The 20,782-nt window shown below is 57.1% G+C and overlaps 10 protein-coding genes across 10 annotated transcripts; 5 read left to right on the top strand and 5 right to left on the bottom strand.

The window, feature by feature from the left end:
* Window positions 1-74: 74 nt before the first annotated feature.
* PHSY_005120 (nascent polypeptide-associated complex alpha subunit Egd2) lies at window positions 75-764 on the bottom strand (the record flags this gene model as incomplete). Its single annotated transcript, XM_012335731.1, has 1 exon — window positions 75-764. The coding sequence occupies one exon, from the start codon at window positions 762-764 to the stop codon at window positions 75-77; it is 690 nt and encodes a 229-aa protein (XP_012191121.1).
* A 653-nt stretch (window positions 765-1,417) lies between these two features.
* Window positions 1,418-3,299, top strand: PHSY_005119 (translation elongation factor; the record flags this gene model as incomplete). Its single annotated transcript, XM_012335730.1, has 3 exons — window positions 1,418-1,535; window positions 1,613-1,755; window positions 3,147-3,299. 3 exons carry the CDS (start codon window positions 1,418-1,420, stop codon window positions 3,297-3,299), a joined length of 414 nt encoding a protein of 137 aa, XP_012191120.1.
* Window positions 3,300-3,541: 242 nt separating this feature from the next.
* PHSY_005118 (hypothetical protein) lies at window positions 3,542-6,310 on the top strand (the record flags this gene model as incomplete). The annotated part of the gene is made up of 1 exon (XM_012335729.1): window positions 3,542-6,310. The coding sequence occupies one exon, from the start codon at window positions 3,542-3,544 to the stop codon at window positions 6,308-6,310; it is 2,769 nt and encodes a 922-aa protein (XP_012191119.1).
* Window positions 6,311-6,865: 555 nt separating this feature from the next.
* On the top strand, window positions 6,866-8,068 carry PHSY_005117 (hypothetical protein; the record flags this gene model as incomplete). Its single annotated transcript, XM_012335728.1, has 1 exon — window positions 6,866-8,068. One exon carries the CDS (start codon window positions 6,866-6,868, stop codon window positions 8,066-8,068), a length of 1,203 nt encoding a protein of 400 aa, XP_012191118.1.
* Window positions 8,069-8,237: 169 nt separating this feature from the next.
* PHSY_005116 (kinetochore protein Mis18) lies at window positions 8,238-9,404 on the bottom strand (the record flags this gene model as incomplete). The annotated part of the gene is made up of 1 exon (XM_012335727.1): window positions 8,238-9,404. One exon carries the CDS (start codon window positions 9,402-9,404, stop codon window positions 8,238-8,240), a length of 1,167 nt encoding a protein of 388 aa, XP_012191117.1.
* A 463-nt stretch (window positions 9,405-9,867) lies between these two features.
* Window positions 9,868-10,272, bottom strand: PHSY_005115 (neutral alpha-glucosidase AB; the record flags this gene model as incomplete). Its single annotated transcript, XM_012335726.1, has 2 exons — window positions 9,868-9,984; window positions 10,171-10,272. The coding sequence occupies 2 exons, from the start codon at window positions 10,270-10,272 to the stop codon at window positions 9,868-9,870; spliced, it is 219 nt and encodes a 72-aa protein (XP_012191116.1).
* A 73-nt stretch (window positions 10,273-10,345) lies between these two features.
* Window positions 10,346-10,959, top strand: PHSY_005114 (peroxiredoxin; the record flags this gene model as incomplete). Its single annotated transcript, XM_012335725.1, has 2 exons — window positions 10,346-10,520; window positions 10,613-10,959. The coding sequence occupies 2 exons, from the start codon at window positions 10,346-10,348 to the stop codon at window positions 10,957-10,959; spliced, it is 522 nt and encodes a 173-aa protein (XP_012191115.1).
* A 218-nt stretch (window positions 10,960-11,177) lies between these two features.
* Window positions 11,178-13,454, bottom strand: PHSY_005113 (amino acid transporter; the record flags this gene model as incomplete). The annotated part of the gene is made up of 1 exon (XM_012335724.1): window positions 11,178-13,454. One exon carries the CDS (start codon window positions 13,452-13,454, stop codon window positions 11,178-11,180), a length of 2,277 nt encoding a protein of 758 aa, XP_012191114.1.
* Window positions 13,455-14,624: 1,170 nt separating this feature from the next.
* Window positions 14,625-18,305, top strand: PHSY_005112 (RNA polymerase II mediator complex subunit; the record flags this gene model as incomplete). The annotated part of the gene is made up of 1 exon (XM_012335723.1): window positions 14,625-18,305. One exon carries the CDS (start codon window positions 14,625-14,627, stop codon window positions 18,303-18,305), a length of 3,681 nt encoding a protein of 1,226 aa, XP_012191113.1.
* Window positions 18,306-18,505: 200 nt separating this feature from the next.
* On the bottom strand, window positions 18,506-20,770 carry PHSY_005111 (hypothetical protein; the record flags this gene model as incomplete). Its single annotated transcript, XM_012335722.1, has 1 exon — window positions 18,506-20,770. One exon carries the CDS (start codon window positions 20,768-20,770, stop codon window positions 18,506-18,508), a length of 2,265 nt encoding a protein of 754 aa, XP_012191112.1.
* Between the last annotated feature and the right edge of the window lie 12 nt (window positions 20,771-20,782).

Here is a 20,782-nt window from a genome sequence, read left to right as displayed (position 1 = left end):
CCGACCCTACTCAACGCGGCGCGCCAGCTAGAGACGCGTCGGCTATTTTCGTGGAATGTGCAAAGCGCCAAATGTTAACAACTCAATAGATTATATCGAGACTGATCATCTGGTATGGGTTGGACGCCTCGAGCTTCCTCTTCGCCACCAGCAGCTGCTCTGGACGGCGACGATGATGCCTGAGGAAGTTTATCAGAGTTCTCTAGGCTGCGTTGAATGACGTTATTGTGCCGTTGGGTCGTCCACTGCGCGATGTCAGACTCGACACGTTTCGAATGCGCACCCTCCTCGTCAACATGAGCTGGTTGCTCGGACGATTTTTCGACCGGCCCTGCAGTATCATTGGCAGACGGTGCGCCTCTTTCGGATTCATTTGTGGAGCTGCGCTCCTCTGCTTTCTCTATCGCACGTTTAAATCTGGGGGCAGCAGACTCCGCAGATATGGGAGCTGGCCCTTCAACTGATGCGCGACTTTCGCTTACGACCGATGATGGCAAGCGCGGTCCAGATCGAGCTGGTGACTTTGACAGCCCCGAGTGCACATCTTGGACGCTCTGGTGACGATGAAGCTTATACAAGTCTGTTTGAAGCCCCGCTTTCGATTCTCGCCGGGCGGGTTCCTCCGCCAGCCAAGCTGTTCGAGCCGGGGCCGAGTTGGAGCGCTGGTGTTTTGGTCCGGCTTTGGGGCATGAGGACAGCGAGGGCTCCGAACTACCTCGAAGGTTGCTAGAATCGGATGGAACAAAGAACCGGCTTTCGCTCATGGTCAAGTGCTTAATGGAATATGCTCAGGTACCAGAGAATCGAGAAGACGATTCGGAATGGTGGTGAGAAGCAGGGTCGGAAACGCGAAGCGACTCCTCTGAGATGAGCCAGATCGACAGCCCGTCTACTTGCTGTGTTCTCGTACTGCATTGATTAAGCGAACAAGTCTTTATGGACGATCCGAGCCTGTGAGTCAGCAATCGATCAGTTACGTGCAGCGTCAGAAGCCGAATCTACACTTCTTAGGACTTCCCAGCTCATCGGAAGGATCCGACAAGCTGAATGTCGTCCAATTGTGGACCGTGGGAAGCAACTGTCTCTCTGCGAGGGTCGACGGCGTTTGCCAAGGCGTCCTCGGTCCTTCTCTGCACGCTCAACAGGTCTAGCGAAACTGACCAAGAGGGAACGTTGACAGCGTTGTGATTTATGACCGCCTGCTGCAATTAGTCTCGCATTGCCTAAGCGAGAAAGCATGGGGAAGATCATCGGGAAGAAATGACTCAAGTGTCAGAATGCACCGGACGCTTGGCGCTGTGTGATTGGCAGGGCGGAGACTTCCGAGCGTTCAGACGAGCGTAGAGTCACACGAATCCGTCCAGGCTGTCTCGTAGACGGACTGAACTCATTCTGAAATATGATGCCGGAGTATCCGATGCAAAAGATCGGCAGAGGCTGCGCCAAGTCGCTCCAGCCTTGTTCGCTTACTACGTCGGCCAATCAGAAGGCTGACGAGCAATCGTTCAAGTCTGATGATGATACCTCCTCGGAAGGTGAGACTCTGAGCGCCAACGAAAGTCAATGGATAGACCAGACAAGCCGCAGCATCCTCGTCTGTGTCTTACCTCAGGACTGGTTGAGGACAAAAGCCTAATCCTACGCACAATTCGCCAGAAGGGCAAGGGTCGCCTCGCACTACCATCTTCTCTATCCTGTGACTCGCATTTGATCTTCCGTTTGGCAGCCTCGTCGTTCGTCACCTCAGACCGAGCGGTATGGCGAAAGCCTCGAGATTCGAGTGATAGCGAAATCCAGTTCCTTAGACTTGCGTACATGCATAGATTCGAGCACCGCATACATTGCGCTTGTGTTGCACCCGGAGAAGCTCTTACTCAAACCTTGGTTCCCGCCCGAGCACCCAGTGTCAGTTCATTAACTACAATCGAGCTCCCGGTGGCGGGGACTGCGGGCTCGAATGGAGTCCCAACTCAATCAAGGAGGAACAGGAGAGGGACGGCTCGGTCAGACACTCTTTGTCAATCGTGCATTCATTTCACTGACTGCATCGACTTGCGGTCGCCCATGCCGGGCTGTCGGTGGAGTGTCGCGCCACGTTCAACAAGTGAGAAGTTTGGGGTCGACCCTGCATACCCACTACGGTGATGCCGGTCCGCTCTAACCCTTCATGAAATGGCGAAATGCCTCTTAGACTGCAAACAACAACTTTTGCCCTGCGATCCTATGCTCTGATCATCCGATTGTGGGGAAAGGAGCTGGCGCGAAGTAGCCGATAGAGGCTCGGTAAGCTGTCCGGAAGACAGAGAAACAAGGGGAATGCACCGTATTCGGGCGCATTCCTTGCCTCGGTTGCGCCGACGCTTTGTGTTCTTTTTACCAGTGTCAGTGAGCAGCTGCTTTGGAACCCCAAAAAGATCAAGTTGCAGACACAGCGGTGCTGTATTCAGACTGCAAAACTAGGCAGCCGCGCGCAGAGTGTGGGGGTACTCGGATACCGAGCAGTACGCTACACTGTACCTCAAGAATGGGGCGAAAAAGGAGAAGGTCGAGATCCGGGTTCGAAAACCGAAAATCCCCCACACTCGTCCATTGCCGCTTCCCCGCATTTTTGTGTTCGGCCAGGTTCTTGCTCAGAACTTGCTCCTATGACTCTCCCCTTGGCCCTTTGCTTTTGTCGACATTTGTAGAGACAGTCATTCCCCTTCACCGCACACGGTCTAGGCGCAGCGTTTTCCCCTCGTCCTCCGGTATCGGCAGCCCGCTCGTCCTCTTCCGCGTCTCGCTTCGTTTGGCCCTACTGCAGTCCACAAGCGCGTCCTTCCGCGTTCCTCTCTTTGTATTGTCCAACACTCTGTACACTGTACACGACCTCAGCTGCGCACCGAGAGGCCTCGTCGGGATATTGCATCCGTCCGCCACCCGTACACACTCCGGTAATCCTTTGCATCCGCTCCTCCATCTACATCTGCCGTCGTGCGCGCCGCTCCTTGTTGCCCGACCATCCATTGTCGATTGCCAGCACTGCCTCCATCCCATTTGGCGCTCTCTGTCGCCTTTCGAGTAACCAAGGTCCATCATTTCGTCATTGTGACTGTTCTCATCGCGGTCGCAACGGTTGCTCGTGCCTTTCTGCTCCTCCGTTTCAGTTCGACTCGACTTCATCAAAAAGACCGGCCGCCTTCATTCGCCGGCTTGTTCGCTTCAACACCGAGCATTTAGACCCACCAAGGACTTGGCGCAGACCCGAATCTCCTCGATCATCGAAGCACCTTGAATCTACAAATATCCTCACTGCCTGATCTCGCTGCCTTCCTTCGGCCGCCACTCTGCCGTTTCCTCGGTGTTGATAGGACCGGTAGAATCTCATCTTCAACTCTCCCATCCAAGAGACGCTTCTCAAGCGCAGTAAAAGTCCACCTCGAACATAGCCAATAACGTCGTCCATTCGTCGGTCAACAATAGCCGGCTATCGCCTCGACCGCTTCACGAATCGCCTGTAGGCTCAAGCTCGCACACACCGGCAGGGTTGCCGTCCAATTCGATGTCTGCCACGATCGACGTGGCGGGGCCACAGATCATCGACATCATGATGCCCAAGAAGCGTCAGCAAGGATTTGAGCCCGGCGCTATGGGAGGACACTCTGCTACCGGCGCCGGTCCGAATGCGAGCGTCGCTTCCGCGATGAGCTCGCAAACAGTGCAGTCATCAACTGCCACACACGCCAACAATTTCTTCGGCCCCTTTGGCACTAACGGTCTTCCTAGCAGCTTCATCGACACGGACATCCTTCTTAACGATGACCTTTGGAGCCAATTCTCTCCAGCTACCACCAACACCTCGTCCAACGGCGCTGATACCACAGGCCGGGAGCACCTGCAATCAGGCTTCGATGGCAACGCAGACCACGAAATTGCCACTGACAGAGGCTTCGGTGAAACGTACGTCAACATCCCTCATACAGGTTCGACCGACATGTTCGGACTGCAGGCACGCACCTTTGGCTCCGTTCGCCCTGAGGTGAGTCGTCTGAGCAAGGACGCCTCGTCCATGGACGATGGCGATTCTCCTGACGGGTCCAACGGAGAGACCACCTCGACCGTCGCGACAAGCGTGATCTCCCCAAGCTCGATGGCCACCACAGGTGGTAGTCTTCCCAAAGGAACTGGCACTCGCCATCACCGATCTACCAGCAACGCATCCTCGACGCATCGGTCCAAGACTGCGCGCAGTCTGAGTCGTAGTCGCACCCGTGCTGCACCGGTCGCCTCGGATCGTCGAACTGCTGATCGCTCTCCCTCCCTCGAAAGGAGCGGTGTCGGCAAGGCGCCATCCTCGAGAGCTCGTGTCAACCGAAGGGCGACTGTAGGGCCGGCTGCCCTTGCCAATGGTCTTCAAAACAGCTCCACCCCGCATCCGCCAGCACCCACTCGCTCGGCTTCAACGATGGCTGCCGTTGGCTCAGGCATGGGGCTCTCGTCCAGTTTTCAGCCTCAGACACAGAGGTGGAGCCTGTTTGGCACTCCAGATGCGAACAACGGTGGCAACTTGCATTTCAACTTCAACAACCCATCATCTTGGAGTACGCACGAGCACCCCGGTACAGCTTCTGCGTCGTCGTCGTTGCCGACGCCGCTCAACTTCCACACAAGCATGGCGCATCTCAATCTGCAGACACCGCCGATTTCTGCAGGTATGCACAATCACACGAATAGGCTGGAAGAAGACAGTAGCTCGAAGCAGCCTTTCAATCCGTTCCTGTTCCCTCCATACACGCAGCCACGGAGCCACTCGACATTGACGTCGGCTGATGATTCGGCTCACCAGCCATTCGCTCCTCAAGCTCACGTGAGTGCGGAAGCGTCTGGGCGATCCAGTGAAACCTCGGAGGTCAGCGAGGCCAAGCCAGCTACAAAGCCGCGACGGTCCAGCAAGGTGGCTTCACAAGCTTCGCGCGAGAAGCTAGCGAAAGAGATCAAGACGGAGGCTGCCAGGACCGAACTCAAAAACGTCAGCTCCGAAGAGCCGCAGCAGGGTGACGAGGATGAGGATGACGACGGTGACGACGACGATGAGCAGCTCGGAGGTGCAGCTGGTGGCAAGAGCGAGGCAGAGGCAAAGAGACTCGCCGAGAAGCGTCGCAAGCGTCGCGAGTCTCACAACGCCGTGGAGCGTCGCAGGAGAGACAACATCAACGAGAAGATCACCGAGCTGGCGACGTTGCTCCCCGAGGCCATGCTGCTCGACGCCATTGCCACGTCGACGCAGGGAGGCAACAGTGGAGCCTTTGCGCCTGCTCTCGCTGCCAAAGCTGCACTTGCAGCAGCGGCGGCAGCGGCAGCCAAAGGCGATACGATGCAAGACAGCGCCGACGGCCCGACCAAGCTTCCGAAATCCTCGACCGAGGCGTACGCCGCAGCGCTTGCACCTGTCGATGCAAACAGTGCAGCGCTAGCAGCAGCACAGGCCAAGCCGAACAAGGGCATCATCTTGCGCAAGAGTGTCGAGTACATTCGGCACCTGCAGCAGTTCCTCGACATGCAGATGGGCCGTATCAGCTTCCTCGAGGCAGAGCTTGCCCGATCGCACCAAGCGTTGGCTGCGTCAGGCATGCAGGCACCTCCGACGACGGATCCGCAGCAAGGCTTGGGCGTGATGCACGCCTTTTTCAACCAAGCTGACAACGGCACCGGTGACGGCTCCGGCATGTTTGGCGGCCACACGCAGCAGCAGCAGCAGCAAACATCCCACCTCCTCGGTCAACAACATTCACAGCATAGTCAGCAGATGCATCAACAGCCTCCGCAGGACTTTAGCACAATGAACCTGCTCAGCTTGGGCATGCCGATGGACCAGCAATCCACCGTCTCGCAGCCGCAGCATCAGCAATCAATGTCGATGCACCAGAGCGGTTTGTCCATCCCACACACGAGCTCGAGCTCGCACGATGCCATGGGAAGTGCACCTGCCCTTGCTGCGTGGCTGGAAGGATTCGACCAGCGCACGGGACTGCCGCGTCGATCGTCGGTAGATCCGATCGAAGAAGAAGAGCACCAGAGCGGCGAGGAAGACAAGGAGCTGAGCCGTCGTGGACGAAGCCAGAACTCGCGCGCGCACGATGCACACGACGAGCACTGGCGAGGACGTCCGCGCCACAAGATGGGCCGCGGCGGTCGCGCTCAGGTGCAGGAGGGAAGCTGGCCTGAGTTGCAGCCATGCGAGGCTCAGTCTCCGATGCAGTTGGTGTCGGGAGATGACGCTCATCAGACGTCGAGCTTTTCGGATCTGGGCGATATGAAGCTCGACTTGTAGATGAACGGTGCGTGGACAAGCTACGTCTTGGTCGTGCCTCTTTCTCGGAAGAAACTGCTTAAAGATAGTCAATAATCAACATTGTAATTCGTGTTTGAGTGATAGTATCGTCCTGGTCCGTCTTAATCTAGTTCATATTGGCCCTTTCGCGACGACTCCCAACCCTGATGCCCGTGTGTGCAGATAGCATGTTGAGCATGTCGGATGGTGCTTGTGGCAGGGAGAGAATTGCTTGAGCAAGCTGAAGTGAGCAGTCGCGGCGAATTGCCAGTTTCTCCACACTCGGGAAACGGCCGATTTTCGCAATTGCCAAGCAGAACAAGTCGCACGAGCCAAAACAGAATTGCGTTAAACTTCTTTCACCATCACCGTCAACTCCTCATCCCCGCGCTCGCACACGCATCACCTAAGCTAGGCAACCGAGGCCCGTCAAAGAGTATCGGCAGCTCAGATATCACCACCGCCTTTTGCATCAGTCCCTACCAGCCAGATCCTAACTTCCTTGATCGTACGGACTGGCGACTTCCTGCGAAGCCCCCAGCTTACCACGTCGCCATGTCGTCCGCACCTTCAGCCCGTACGGCATTCAACCTCAAAGTGCTGCGTCGTCACGATCCATCTATCGTCACCATTCTCGAAACTGCCTCCTTCGTCGTGCTTTACAACTACAACGATGGCGAATGGACAAAGACGGGTGTTGAAGGACCGCTCTTCCTCTTCCGACGTCGCCTACCACCATACAACGGATTCTTCCTGATGAACCGAAATGGCGTCGAGAACTTCTCGGCAGATGTAACTCCCGAAGACGATCTGGAGATCACGCCGGAATTCATCATTTACCGACCCGAGACGAGCAACGAGGTGTACGGGATCTGGGTGTTCGAAGCGAATCAAAGGATGGCGGTGGGAGACAAAATGCTGAAGTTGCAGAACATGATGGAGAGGCCGAGTGAGGAGGACGTCAATTTGGCTGAAAATTTGGAGAGTGTGGCGACAGGTGCACCTGCTGCGGTGGAGGGTAAGCAGACGGCGGGGGTGGCTGCGACAGCGACAGGGCAGAAGAGTGGGAAGGACTCGGAGGGGAAAGCTGGCAAAGCGAAGGCGAATGGCAGGCCAAAGAGGGGCGCCAAGCAGGCAGTCGACAGGAGCAATGATGAGGCGACAAGCGCGAGGGCAACTCCGGTGCCGGCGAATGATGCATCAACAGATAGCGAGGTGGGTCGACAGATCAATCTGGATGATCTGTTTGGCGCACCTGCCGCACCATCGCAGAGCGGCGCTCAAGTCGCAGAGGAACCATCAAATCCGGCGCAAGAAGCGGTCTCGAAGGAGCCAAAGTCGAACGGTGCGTCCTTGCTCGACTCGCTCTTCCAAAAGGCTTCGCTCGACGCCGTCCCCGCACCTTCTTCAACCACAACCACCGCTGAAACCACTCCAGCAGCTGCTCAGTCAACCCAACCCAACCACTCTCAAAACCTCCTAGCTCTACTGGGCGCGACCAACACCCCGCAACCATCCACTCCACCCGTCAACCCCACCTCAACACAAGCTTCGACCGAACAAACCTCGTCCGAATGCAAGACTGCACCCAAGATGTCCGAGCTGATCGAACAGGGCATCCGCGACCGCATCGGTCTGGGCGACGACAACCAACCGCTGTCGAGACGCGAATTCGTCACGGAACTGCTCAGCTTGGTTCACACCAACCCGGAGTTCGTCAAGGAGCTGTACGATGGGTATCTGTCGCGCGTTGCGTAGGGTTTCGCTCACAAAGGCGTAAAGCGGGGCTAAGCTGCGAAGATAGATTAGCAATGCAGAGTCTTGCTCCACACACGTTGGCGTCTGGTCTTGTAGCGTCCAGGAACAGGACTGACACTATGTCTGAGAGATGTTTCAAGAGGTGAATGAGTTGATACAAGTACACGCTTTAAAAGAACCGAGCAGGACTCAAGCCGCTTCTCCTCGTACTTCGCGTAGACGTGCTCAGCGGTAGTCCAGGCTTCGATTTAACCACCTCGCCCGCTTTGCGCAGTGACGAAGACTGTGATGAGACGGAATCGGGTTTGATCGGCTCTGATGCGGCTGGGGGGTCTTCTGGGTTCGGTGTCGATGGTTCTGTGGGAGGATGTTGCTGCTGAGTAGTGGTTGCGGGTTGAAGCTGCTCTGTTGAGTCGAGTGGGGAAGTTGCGGTTGGATCTGCGCTTGTTGATTGGTGTGCTGGTGCTGCCTCCGGCGCTGGATCTTGCTTGCTCACGAGCTGATCGACGAGCGCACTGTACCGCCTGATCTCTTCCTCTGCTTTGATGAGCCGATCGCTGAGTTCGATGGTCAAAGCTCGAGTCCTCTCCATCTTGTTAACCAACGTCTTTGTGTCTTCTTCCACCACTGCATTCGTCGGTCTGGATCTTCTTTCAGACTTATCTCCACCGGCCTCGTCATCCTCCTCAATCTGCCTTGTGTAGTTCGAACCCAGCTGATACGTATAGATGGCATCCACTTCGAGCGAAAAGCAATCCCTCAAGTCGTCCAAATCCTTCGGAGTAGTACGGTAGTTCCTTCCCACCGTAGCGTTGCACCCGGCGCATCGGAGACGTGCGAATGTCGACCCAATGTCCTTGCCCGGTTCGGTGGATGTCTCGTACGAAGCGTCCTGTTTGACAATCTCGGATACGTCCGAGAGGATCACGTAGCCGAGCTCCGTATCGGTCGCAACAAAGGCCAGCGAGTCGGCGAGAAGTCGAAAGCAGGACCGACATTGGAATGTGAGCGGATTGGGCGGTGTGTCGTCGGTGGGGTCACGTTCGTGGTCGACTTTGTGTACGACGGCTGAGGTGGATGCGATCGCTCCACGACCTCGACCTCTGCCTCGACCGCGACCTCGACCGCGGGCGCGGGTGGCGGTCGTGGTGGACGAGCTTCTGGGTGGCGCCATCTCTTCGTTGTCCGAGCTGGGGATGGCTGTTGCTGCTGTGGGCCTGGCCGAAGAGAGGCGCGGACTCGTCGCTGGTAGGGCGGAAGAGCCGTTGATACCATTCAGTGCCGTAGCGGGGTATGCGGAGAGGTGAGATGGATACGATATGCCAGGTGCTGCCATAGCAGAGGTGCTCGCGGAGGCTTGTGCTGACGCAGAGGGGCGGGTCATGGATGTACCGGGAACATTGTCGTAGTACGCCCCACCTCCACCTGCGATTACTGCCGAAGCATGATCGTAGTCGTCCGATGTTCGCGGTCGCTTTGCTAGAGGCGCCATCACGACGGAGCCCAGACTGAGCCGGATGGGATGGGATTGCAAGCGAAGGGCGAGGATCAGGGTTGGACAAAAGTCAGAGTGCAGCTCAGACGCGTTTCGCAGCCGCCTGCGCGCGTTCTCGCTAAAGTGTTGGTCTGCCAGGCTTTATCGACCGATGTCTAAAAAACTTCGACCGATTCCCGATGGCAGACAACTTCAACATTCTACCACACAGCGCATTCGGCGGATCGAAGCCGTGGAGAAGCCGAAACATGGAGACATCGAACAGCCGAGAAGCTCTGTTTTTCCTGGCACCTAGCCACACAATTTATGGCAGTTCGGTGGGGATCAGCGCACGGACACAAGAATTTGGACCACATTCGGCAAACGGCGGCATCTCACCTGCTGCTCCCTGCCGCCTCTGCATAAGCCTAAAGGCAGATAGCTGAGGCATAAAAGCCAGGCGTCGATCATCTACATCTCCCTACCTCTCTCACCCCACTACCTTTACCCCATATCAAACCTTACGAACGCACATCGCAAAAATGGTAAGCAAGCAACTGATCGCTCCGACGCTTCCCGCTTTGCGAGCCGGCGCTTTCCATTCCACACCCGCGATTAGGCGACTCACCACCTCCGCTGCGTCTTGCTCCTTTGCCTCATCCTCATCCTCACCCTCATCTTCGTCGTCTTTGGCCACTCGTTTGATCTTCGGTCGATCGTCCTCCATCATTGCGCCTCCTGCACCTCGAATCCCCTTTGCAATCTCTGGGATGATGGCCGCACGAACGTTTGCAACTTCGATGATGCGTCAGGCTATCTCCAAGGGCGACCAGATTCCCAACACTACCTTCATGTATGTGCCTTACGCACCCGAGCTCGCCGACGGCACTGCTTGTGGTGCACCTACCAAGGTTCAGACGCACGAAGCTTTCAAGGGCAAGAAGGTTGTCATTGTCGCTGTCCCCGGTGCCTACACTCGTAAGTCCTTCTAGCACCTCTCCATCTTCTCCCCTAAAAATCTCACATGACTAATCTCCTCTTTCCTTCTCATCTTCTGCTAACTCGCACAGCCACCTGCCACGTCAACCACATCCCTCCCTACATCGCCAAACACGACTCCTTCAAATCCAAAGGCGTCGACTCCGTCATCGTCCTCGCCCAGAACGATCCCTTCGTCATGTCCGCCTGGGGCGTGCAGAACAAAGCCGAGGACAAGGTCATCTTCGCCACCGACCTCAACCTCGAATTCTCCAAGTCCATCGACGCCACCGCCGACCTCAGCGCCATGGGCTTCGGCCAACGCACCGGTCGCTACGCCCTCATCGTAGACGATCTCAAGGTCGTCGACTTTGCCGCTGAACCCAACCCGGGCGCGGTCGAGGTCAGCGGCGCCGACCACGTCTTGGCTAAGCTTTAGATAGAGTGCCCGCTGTTAGGTGAATCATGTCTAGAAGAATCAATTCGTAATCTGAAAACTTCGCTCTAATCGACATTCACAGGCTGTGTGGCACAACTGCGAAAGAATGTGCACAAGACCAACGCACACTTTGAGACCCACATCTATTGAAAGTTCTTTTCGCACCACTCCTCCGCCTTAACCCTTACAAACTTGAATCACTTCTACCCCAACCCCCTCTACTTCGGCGAACACTTCGGCGGTCCACTCGGCTGACCACTCTCCAACATGGCCTTGACCGTCTGACTTCCCGCAAACACCACGCACACCACTCCAAACGCCAGCATGGCGTAGTTCAAAGCCTTGGTCGCAGGCCTAGTCGCGTTCGCCTTCAAATGCAACAGCGGAGGGTAGATGAAACACAGCGGCACGCAAGCCACCGATCCGATCAATGAGACGAACTTGTCCAGATCGTTGGCTCCTGCCCAAGCCGCCAAACAGCTCACCGCCACCACCAAGAATCGGAACAGATTCTTTTCGGTCTTGACCTTCCAGTTGTACTTGCCGCTCTTGGTGAAGATCCCCTTTTCGAGCACCGCAAGCGCAGGGAAGAGTTGCAAGGGCGTCGAGAGAAGGATGGCGATGCTGTAGAGGAACTGCATTGCCTGAACGAATCGTGACGTTTGCGGAAGGTTGGTGATGACCACCGTCTGGATCTTGGATCCGAACGCCATGTACGAAAGCGCACCGGCGGAAGCGAAGAGCACCATGACACCTGCCATGACACCCGTGAGTGCGCGAGGGAACTTCTCGGGCTCCTTCATCGACTCGGTGATAGGGATAATCAGGCCAATGCCTTCAAAGGTAAACACTGCGGTACCGATGAACAACGGGAAGTCCTTGCTGTTGAACATGACAACGTCGGCCAGGCCATCCGTGACCACCTTGCCGATCTCGTAATAGAACAGGTAAACGATACCGAACAGAATGAACACATCGGCGATGAGCGCAGTCGTCGACAGCTTGGCGATCCTTCGAATGAGCGAGAGGGGCAAGAAGACAGCCATCTGGCCGAGGATGAGCATCCAGACGGGCACCAGCGTCTTGCAGTGCGTCACGGCGAGGACGAAAGCTTGCATGTTTTGCGCCACAAACACCGTGTAGGCAGCAACAAAGCCGAGCTGGGAAAGGACAATCGAAGCCAGGATGGCAAGACGCATTCGCTCACCGTAGAGGATGCCACCCATGTCACCGAACGAGCCAGGACAGTTGAGGTTGGTCTTGACCAGCAGCAGGAACGAGACGAGCGAGATGATGGCGACCGCGCACAGCGTTAAGGTGGAAAAGAGCAGACCTCCGTTGAAGAAGGCCTTGCCGAGGAAGAGCACACCCGTGCCGACAAACGACTTGAGCAGCATCATGACAGCATCGAGCACCGTTGCCTCACCGCGGCGACGCTCCTTGCTGGCCTTGCGCATACGTGCCTGAGTATCGTTTCTCTGCAGTCCTCTGCGTCTACGAAGAAGGCCCGAATCTTCAGTGTCGCCATTGCCGGCAGCTCGGCTGGTTCCAGGAATAGCGCGCTCATCATCGTTCTCTTCATAGTCGTCGTCGTCGTCGTCGTCCTCGTCATCCTCCTCCAAGAATTCTCCGGCAAAGTGACCGTACAAGCTGAGGAAATCAATGAAGCTGCGGAGCGCTCTCGGAGGTGGGCGACCCTGCTCTTGAGCCTGGTTGATGACGAAGAATCGACGGAATCCACCTGGCTCCTTGATACCCTGAACATCGAGCTCGGGGTCGATGGTGGCGGTGCGAGGCATGTGGAGGCTCTCACTACGGGTACGTCTTGCCGAAACTCTGCGATTCTTGTGGGCCCAACGATAGACGTCGTCGGTGATGGCACCGCCTTGCATCTGATGAGGGCCAATGTAGCTCTGATCTACATCCTCGAGCACGATCTCGGAGGGCGATCCGCTGGGGCCGTCTGCACCCAACGTGGCAGCAGGATTGGGGGTCGACGAGCCGTGCGCGTCTCGGCTGTCGTCGTTTTCGTCGTCCTCGTCGGTGTGCTCGGTGGATGGGATAGAAGCGGCAGAGATCGAGTCGCGGTTGGCGTCAGGTCGGGCAAGGTGTCTCTCGATGATGCGTGCCTTGCGCTCGTCCGAGAAGGGGAAAGAGTCGAGGTTGTCGATGTTGCTGGGTGTCGAGAGGGCGGAGTCAGCGTTGGGGGGAGCGAGGGAAGCGCTGTCACGCGAAGGCGGGTCGATGGAGAATGATCTAGGAAAGTTGGAAGAATCGTGACGCTGCTGCTGCGATGTGGAGTAGAGGTTGAGAGGCTCTCCCGATGGCGAGCCTACGCGTGGCGGAATGTTGGGCAGCGAGGGAGAGGCGTGACCAAGGCCCTCGTTGAATGTACGCGAAGGCGATCGGATGGGAGTGGAAGCTGAGGTGTCGGCGGTGGCGAGACGAGGCGAGGGGATGGCCCTTGCCTTGCCGTTACCATTTGGGGTTGACATGATGGAGTGGTGCCGATGTAAGCTTGTCGGAGGCGGAGCGAGCTGCGTCGTCTACTCCAAACCCAGGCTCAGTCCAAAAGGTCGAGCGAAGCAAGTACGGTGGATCGCGTCGGAACCTCCTACGAAAAGGGCGGGGCAGATGGTGGTTGAAGGAGGAAGCAGGACTGGCCACGACGGAACGATGGACGGTCGAGGTGAAGGACTGAGTTACCTAGAGCTGCTGCACCTCTGCCGCAAAAGTGAGCCGACCACCGTATTCTGGAATCTAAGCTCTTTTTAAAGTCACACAGCGGCGCAGAGCCCCACTCGGCTTTCGAGTTCGAGTGTGACTTGCAGAGTACAACAGTATGCAGTTCGGGCCCTCCGACACATCCGAAAAGGTCCAAATTTGAGCGGGCTGCAAAAACGTGTCCCTGTCGTAGCCACGCTTTCGGCCAAACCCCCAAATTTGAGAGGAACGTTGGCTTCCCTCCTTTGGCCGGGACAGAGCGAGCCGACTACTGTACCGTGCTGTCGTGTGGATCTCGGCAGCCATGGCCGTCTCATCCATCTGGCCGCGATACTACCAGGCAGACGAGAAGGTGTACCATAGCTCGCAGTCTTGACACGGATCGCTGTTCTGCCTCTGAACCTGCTGACTGTCATCGGTCATCCATCGCATCGTGGGAAAGAGGGCCAGCGAGCTTGTCGTGTGAGCCCCAGAGACGGCATGACCTCATCCTGCGGTACAAACTGCAGGCTCAGACCTGCTTCGTGTGACATTGAGCCGCGGCCTCCGTCTAAGGTCGCAGCTGTTCTCGTGACCCTTGAGTGAAAAAATCCAAGACAAGGAGAGACCCTCTCGACGTAACACTCTGCAAAATTCGCCAAAGAAGCTCGGATCATGGATCCATTCCATTCACTTTCAGAAGACCCTTTGACAACCTCGTCAGACTATCCACCTCTACTGACTTCAAGCGTCTTTAGAATCTCGTACGCTTCGACTCACCGCAACTACCCCTGCACTCTGAATACTCACTCGTACCCAGTCAGCACCATTGGCATTATCGGCGCCACTCACCTCTATTGCTGCTGCCTGTTAGTCAAATCACCACCTTTGATCGTCCAATGACTCGTGACACAACCCCGACCAGCTCAGCAGTGGATTCCTAGTGCTCGCCAACAGCCGACATGTCGGCAAGCGATGCCCATCAGCTCATACATAAGCTGCTCCTGCAAGCCTTGGCGAGGCGTTTGCCTCAATCCAAGTGGCTCTCCCTGCTCCATCAACTCATACGACGCACTAGCACAGCACAGAATGACAGCGACCAACATGACCCCGCTTCGATCCCGGCGGGCTCGCACGCAGCCGAGTGCCTTGTCAAGCACATGCTCTCGCAACCCTTCGTCGATCCACTGCTGGTTGAGTACTTGCAGGCACTCATCTATGGCAGCGCCAACCGCTCGGGTGTCTCGCCCGATCAAGGACCTCTCACCGACGTCATGACCGTCGCTCTTCACCTCCTCGCCAACGTCCAAGCAACACCCAACAACGTATCGGCGATCGAGACAATATCCTCCGTCGTTGGTCAGGGGCTTCTGATGACCTTTCAAGCACCTGCGCCTTTTGGTGTTTCTAGTCCTACCTTCCTCGCTCTGCTGCAGCACTTGTTCGTGGATTCCGCGGAAGACAAGGTCGATCCGTCGAGCTCTCCAAAGCAGCACAATCAGGATGGGGTAAGGGACGGCAAGACCACCATCGCATCGCTTGCTTTTGTTGTCGCCAATCTTCGACTACTTGGGCTTGCTGCCGACCCCAGCATTGCATCTCCGCAAAACTTGCTTGCTCCACGCGTCGCTATCACCGTGCTCGTCAATGTCGCCCAGGCTCTGCTCGCAAACGTTACACAAGCTTTGTCGGAGGCGCAAACATCCAAAGATCACAGGTCCAAGCCGGACGATGTCCTTCTGCAGCGAATGCGCTCTACCGGCAAGAGTTCTGTCGCCGAGATCGAAGTCGTGCTCCAGTCCATGGATCCAGCGTGGAAGGACGAGATTGCGCTCTTGCGCTCCCTCACCAGCCAAATTGGCGTCATCAATCAGATCAGCGAGAGCTTCTCCGAGGCAACCACCTCAAAGGTGCCTTTGCATCCCGCCAAGAGGAAAGTCGAGACACTCCAAGACGCTCAGCAGAGAGCGACGTGGGACCATTTCCTAGACACGACAACCCTCGCATCATCTCAAAAGCCAGCCGTGGAACCCGAGGTGGCCTTTCTAATGCATTTGCTCGTCGATCGACACGCATCTTGGGACGCAAAGTTGAATGCCGTCAAGAAGCTCTTCCTTGCGCGTCGAAACGCCGCTCCACCGTCATCGACACTCGAAAAGTCGCTCACCGCTTTCTACTTTGAGCTGCTCATCGCGGGCATCGATGCTTGCGCCACCGTCGTCGAGACGCCACCGGCGTTCAAGGGTGCAGAGGTGTATGCCGCCATCTGGAGGAACGCCCTCTGCGGAATGATTCCCGAACTCGTCCTCCAGCTCGAGCAGTGGCTCGACGGCGACCAAAACTTGCCGTTGCGGGGACAAAGGCTCGAGGCACCGCACGTTCGCCTCGAAGCTGCATTGCGAGCTGCTTTGCTCGTCATGGCGAACCGTTTAAACACGTGCGAGAGTGCTACTGGACAGGCACATGCACATGCTAGTGCTGCTCTTGCAAGCGGTGGCGATGCGCCAGGAGTCGACGCGAATGCGATGACAGATGTCCTCGGGCTGGATACGCCGCCCTCACAACCTATCAAGGCCTGGCTATTGCGAGCGTGCATCGAGCACTCGCTGGCTCGACCAGAAGCGATCGCAGACGAGTTTCCGGACGGACACAAGCTCGCCTCCGAGGTACAGAGTTTGACGCAATCGCTCCGAATGGATGCACAGCTCGAAGGACTCGCGCTCGACACGCTTTTCGAGACAAGGGTCTCTACAGACGACCCAGTGGAACTGCTGCAAAGGGTTGCATCGGACCCGGGCACCCAGTTTATCTTCGCGCGCCAGCTTGTTCTGCAAATGCAGGACTGGCTTGAGCAGCATGATCTCGAAAGCATCGCAAGGTGGTCCAAAGCCTTGACTGAGGAAGCCTGCCAAGGCGGTGCGATGCTGGATACCGTCATGATCTACATTGAACCTGTTCAATTGCTAGATCCACTAGCGAGCATCTTGGACCACCAAGACCTCGGTCAGACCAGCGACGAGCCGTCTACCCTATCCAATATTCTGCTGTTCGTGCAGTTGCTTTGCTATCGATACACCATCGCGCCTTCTGACATCTCGCGCTATACGTCGCCGAATTCCGACATGAACATGGACGACACCTACGCTCCATCAGACAAGTCCGGATCGCCATTCCTGGCGACGCATCTCGCAACATCGTCGGTCAGCTACCCTCTCACCGCGCTCTCTGAGGAAGACCGAGGCCTCGTCTCCCGCTGGGTCCATGCACTTTTCGGCAACGAAGGTATCTCGGACGATCTCATCTCGGCTTCGCCTCCAACGACTCTTCTCCGGCTGTCTCCGCTCCTCTTCTCGCAGAGCATCTCTGCCTGTCAGCACGGCATCATCGACCTGGAAACGCTTCGTGGCGGACTCAGCTACTTTCTCCAAGATCTTCTCTCGTTCGCTCTTCCAGGTGCGCTCATCTGGCTGCTGTCCGAGATCACGCGGACGCCGCTCCAGCCGATTCTTGACTTCTTGTCGGATTCCGGACTGCAATCGTCGGTGGCGGACGTGCCGAGCAGCGATGGAACGCTGGCGAATGGACTGCCGAGAAACGCTACGTCGAGGACGGTGTGTTTGGAAGTGCTGGCGTTGCTCGTGGACACCGATGCCTGTCCGGCGAGTGTGAGGGAGTTGATTGCAAAGGCTTTCGATGGATTCGTCACCGCGATCGGGGCGGATGCAACGGCAGCAGCGACGTTGGCTGCTGGGTGCGAAACTTTCAACCTGGCGAATCTCAAGGCGAGAATGGAAGGCGCGGGGATCACAGCGGAGTTGCTGAGCAAAAGTGAAGGGTCCTGGTTGAAGTCGCTTGTTGGTCAGCAGGATTCCAAGCTTGTGTCGATGGTTGCCAGGTGTTCGTCCAATAGGCTGGATCGGATCGTTGGTGCGCTGTCGAGGGGGGAGATCGGACAGAGGGGAAGAGATCAAAAGGCTTTGGCTGCTTGGCTGTGCCTCGTATCGCCTGCTACTGATCTCATCGCCCCGCTCAGGTTCGTACAGAAGCTGGATTTGCGCGAAGTGGAAGAGGGTGCCATCAAGAATGTCGTCCGCAGCATCGGGTTGATGCTAGGTTTAATCGGGGCATCCGAGGCTCCACGAGGAGCTGGCGACGATACCTTGGCAAAGCGGATCCTTTCGCTCGCCAAGACCGACGCCCCCAACGGAATGGCCAGCAAGGCTCCTGCTGCCTCTACGAGCCACGCCGGCGAAGCAGACCTGTTCGACGACGAACCGTCGACTCCTCCTCTACCCACGCCTCGCGCTACCGAAGCATCAGCGGACGCAGGCTCAGATGCCGCCCTCGTCGCTTCGATCGTCACGTCAACATCGCTGCTAGCGAGCAGGCGGATGAATGTCACTTCGAGACAGATTCTGGACATGCTGGCGTTGAAGTTGATCAGGTTCAGAAGCGCATTACTGACCAGGAAGGGCACGACGGCGGGAGCAGGGAAGTGGGACTTGTGGTTGGATGCGATCGCGGATCATCTTGAGGATGGGCTGACGGGATCAGTGAATATCAGGGAGGGGGCGGAAGGGGATGCAGGAGAGGCGAATGCGAGCGTTGATGGTCTGAAGGCATTGTTGTCGGCGATGCAGTGATAATCGAAATTCATCCACTTGTCGTGTCCTCAAATGGTTCAAGACCGTGCAAGTGTGTGAGCGGGATGGCTGGATGCATGGCGATGCCAGATGTTCACACAGCAAACGCACACATCATTATCGCTTGTGACGAGCTTCTTGATCGGAAGATTAGCGATTCGTACAGAAAAAGAGTGGTGATCGTCCGAAGCTCGACCTCTTCAACTTACCTGATGGATGCGCATCGGCAAGGCCAGCTCCATCAGGTCCTCCACCAGCACCTCGTGCAGCGACCCTCTGAAGCTGTACCTCACCAACAGATGCTTCTTCTCTCCTAGCACCGGGTCGTGGAATCCCAACAGGTTCGCCTTCGACCTCGAACCCGGGATGATGAGTTGCGATCTGGCGGTCAACGCCTGCAGCGGAATCTTGACGTCCCAGCAAGTTTCCTTCTCCAAATCTGCACTATCATCAGGAGAAGGAGAATCATTCTTGACCTCGGTCCAGATGCTCTCTGCCTCTGATGCAAGTCCATCCCTGGATGCCGGGAAAGACTCCTTCCGCCCGTACCATGCGTCCAGGATCACCAGTCCGTTTCGATCAAACTCCTGCCTCGCGCGCTTCACTGCTTGGTCCTTCAGCACCTCTCTCGCCTCCACCGCCGCCTGCCGCCTCTCCACGATCACCTCCCGATTCACCTTTCGCAGTTCGCCCAGCCTGTTCTTCAATCGTTTCTGCTTCCTCGGTTCCAGATAGCCCCAGTGCAAAGCGGTGTACGCTGCTGCGGGGACCGCGGTGAAGAGCACCACCAGATCCGATCTGAATTCGGGACTCAACATGATCGGGACTAAGATCTTCTGTCCCAACCTGTTCACTTTTACCCTCAATGTCACCCCTCCAACCGGTAACGAGCAAGTGAGACCGAGGGATAGCCTTACGTTCTCCGTCAACCGTCGCTCCGCTGAACTGAACGCACTCACCCCTGATCCCGTACCCATGTTGAACCCTGTCCTGACCTTGACCCCACCCAACACTTTGAGCGCATAATCCACCGAGACATTCTGATCCCCCGTAGAGACACTCGTCTGAACCGTCCACCCGCTCCCCTCATCCACCTGCTTCGTCAACCCTACACTCACCGCCGCCGGCTCCCGCCTCACCATCATCCCCTCCTTCATCCCCGCACCGCCCCATCTCCCCACACTCCACGTTCCACTCCTGACACTCGTGAACCCGGTCAAACTGCTCTTGCTCGACAACCTCTGGCCGTACGTCAGGTTGAGCGTCGGAGGCATCAGCAGCGTCTGGATGGTGGATTGCCAGGAGAAGAACGAGCTGGCGTCGAGGGTGAACTGCCCCTTGGTGGTGATGATCTGCGGGCGGAGGAAGGAGAGCGTGAGTTCGGTGAAGAGGCGAGGTGACCAGTGGGTTTTGACGGTTCCGACGAGGTTGCCGCCGCCGAGGCCGTTGCGGGAGACCATTTGGCCGGAGAACGTGGCGGAGGTGGTGGGGGTGACTTGGGTTTCGAAGCCGTGTTTGCCGATGAGTTGGGTACAGCCTACTCTGGCGATCCTGTCGGCGAAGGTGATCGGGCGTGGGAAGGTCTTCGGTACAGGCATTCCTGGTGTTGCGTCTTTGTTCGCACCTACGGCTGCTCTTTGCTGCGCCGACATCGGACCTCCCGAAGCTGCCTGCCTTGCGATCCTGCTCGCCGGCGCAAACATCGCACTAGCATCGATGTGCGCCGTAAAATCACCCTTGCTCTTCACGAGCGCCTCGGCATCCGCCACCTCCTTCCTCCTCCTCTCCCTCTCCATCTCCTCCTGCATCTCCCTCGCACTCCTACCCCTCACCGCCACCGACCACGTCGACTTCAACCCTTCTTCGCCAAAATAGTCGTAGATCGTCCGCTTCTCTTGGTCGGAGAGAATCTCGTAGGCACGTTGCACCTCTCGAAACCTGGATTCGGCGGCGGCTTTGCGCGAGGCATCTTTGTGTTTGTCGGGGTGCAGCACTACCGCTAGCGACCGGTAGGCTTCTTTGATCGTTTCGGCCGAGGCGTCGACGGGAACGTTTAGGATTGTGTACAGGTAGGTCTTGTCCGTGCTTCGATTCGTGGAGTCAGTAGCGGGAAAGGAAGAGGAAGAGGCATGCGAATCGCGGAACGGTCGACCGCCGAACAGTGGTTCTTCATCCCCTCCCGCGCGAGGGAACGTGCCCTGGGTTCCGGAGGATGGCGACTGCGAGTATGCTTCGGACGCACTTGGCACGCGAGCGGAAGATGCACTGGGAGAAGAGCGAGTGTGCGTCGAAGTCGATGTTCGACCGGTCGATGAAGATGAAGAGGAGGAAGCAGTTGATGACGAAGACGTGGTGCTGGACGAAGGCGTGCGTGAACGTGGTTGTGAGGGTCGGTAGGGTGCATAGGGATCGTCGTCGTCCGAGATCTCTTCGACCGTCGCTCTCGGCGGTGCAGGTGGCGGCATCCTGTCACCTGA

The sequence above is a fragment of the Pseudozyma hubeiensis genome (genome assembly GCF_000403515.1).
Source record: "Pseudozyma hubeiensis SY62 DNA, scaffold: PHS47, whole genome shotgun sequence".
NCBI lineage: Eukaryota > Fungi > Basidiomycota > Ustilaginomycetes > Ustilaginales > Ustilaginaceae > Pseudozyma > Pseudozyma hubeiensis.
The sequence above is the reverse complement of the archived record's forward strand: the minus strand, read 5'-3'. Positions and strand labels throughout refer to the sequence as shown.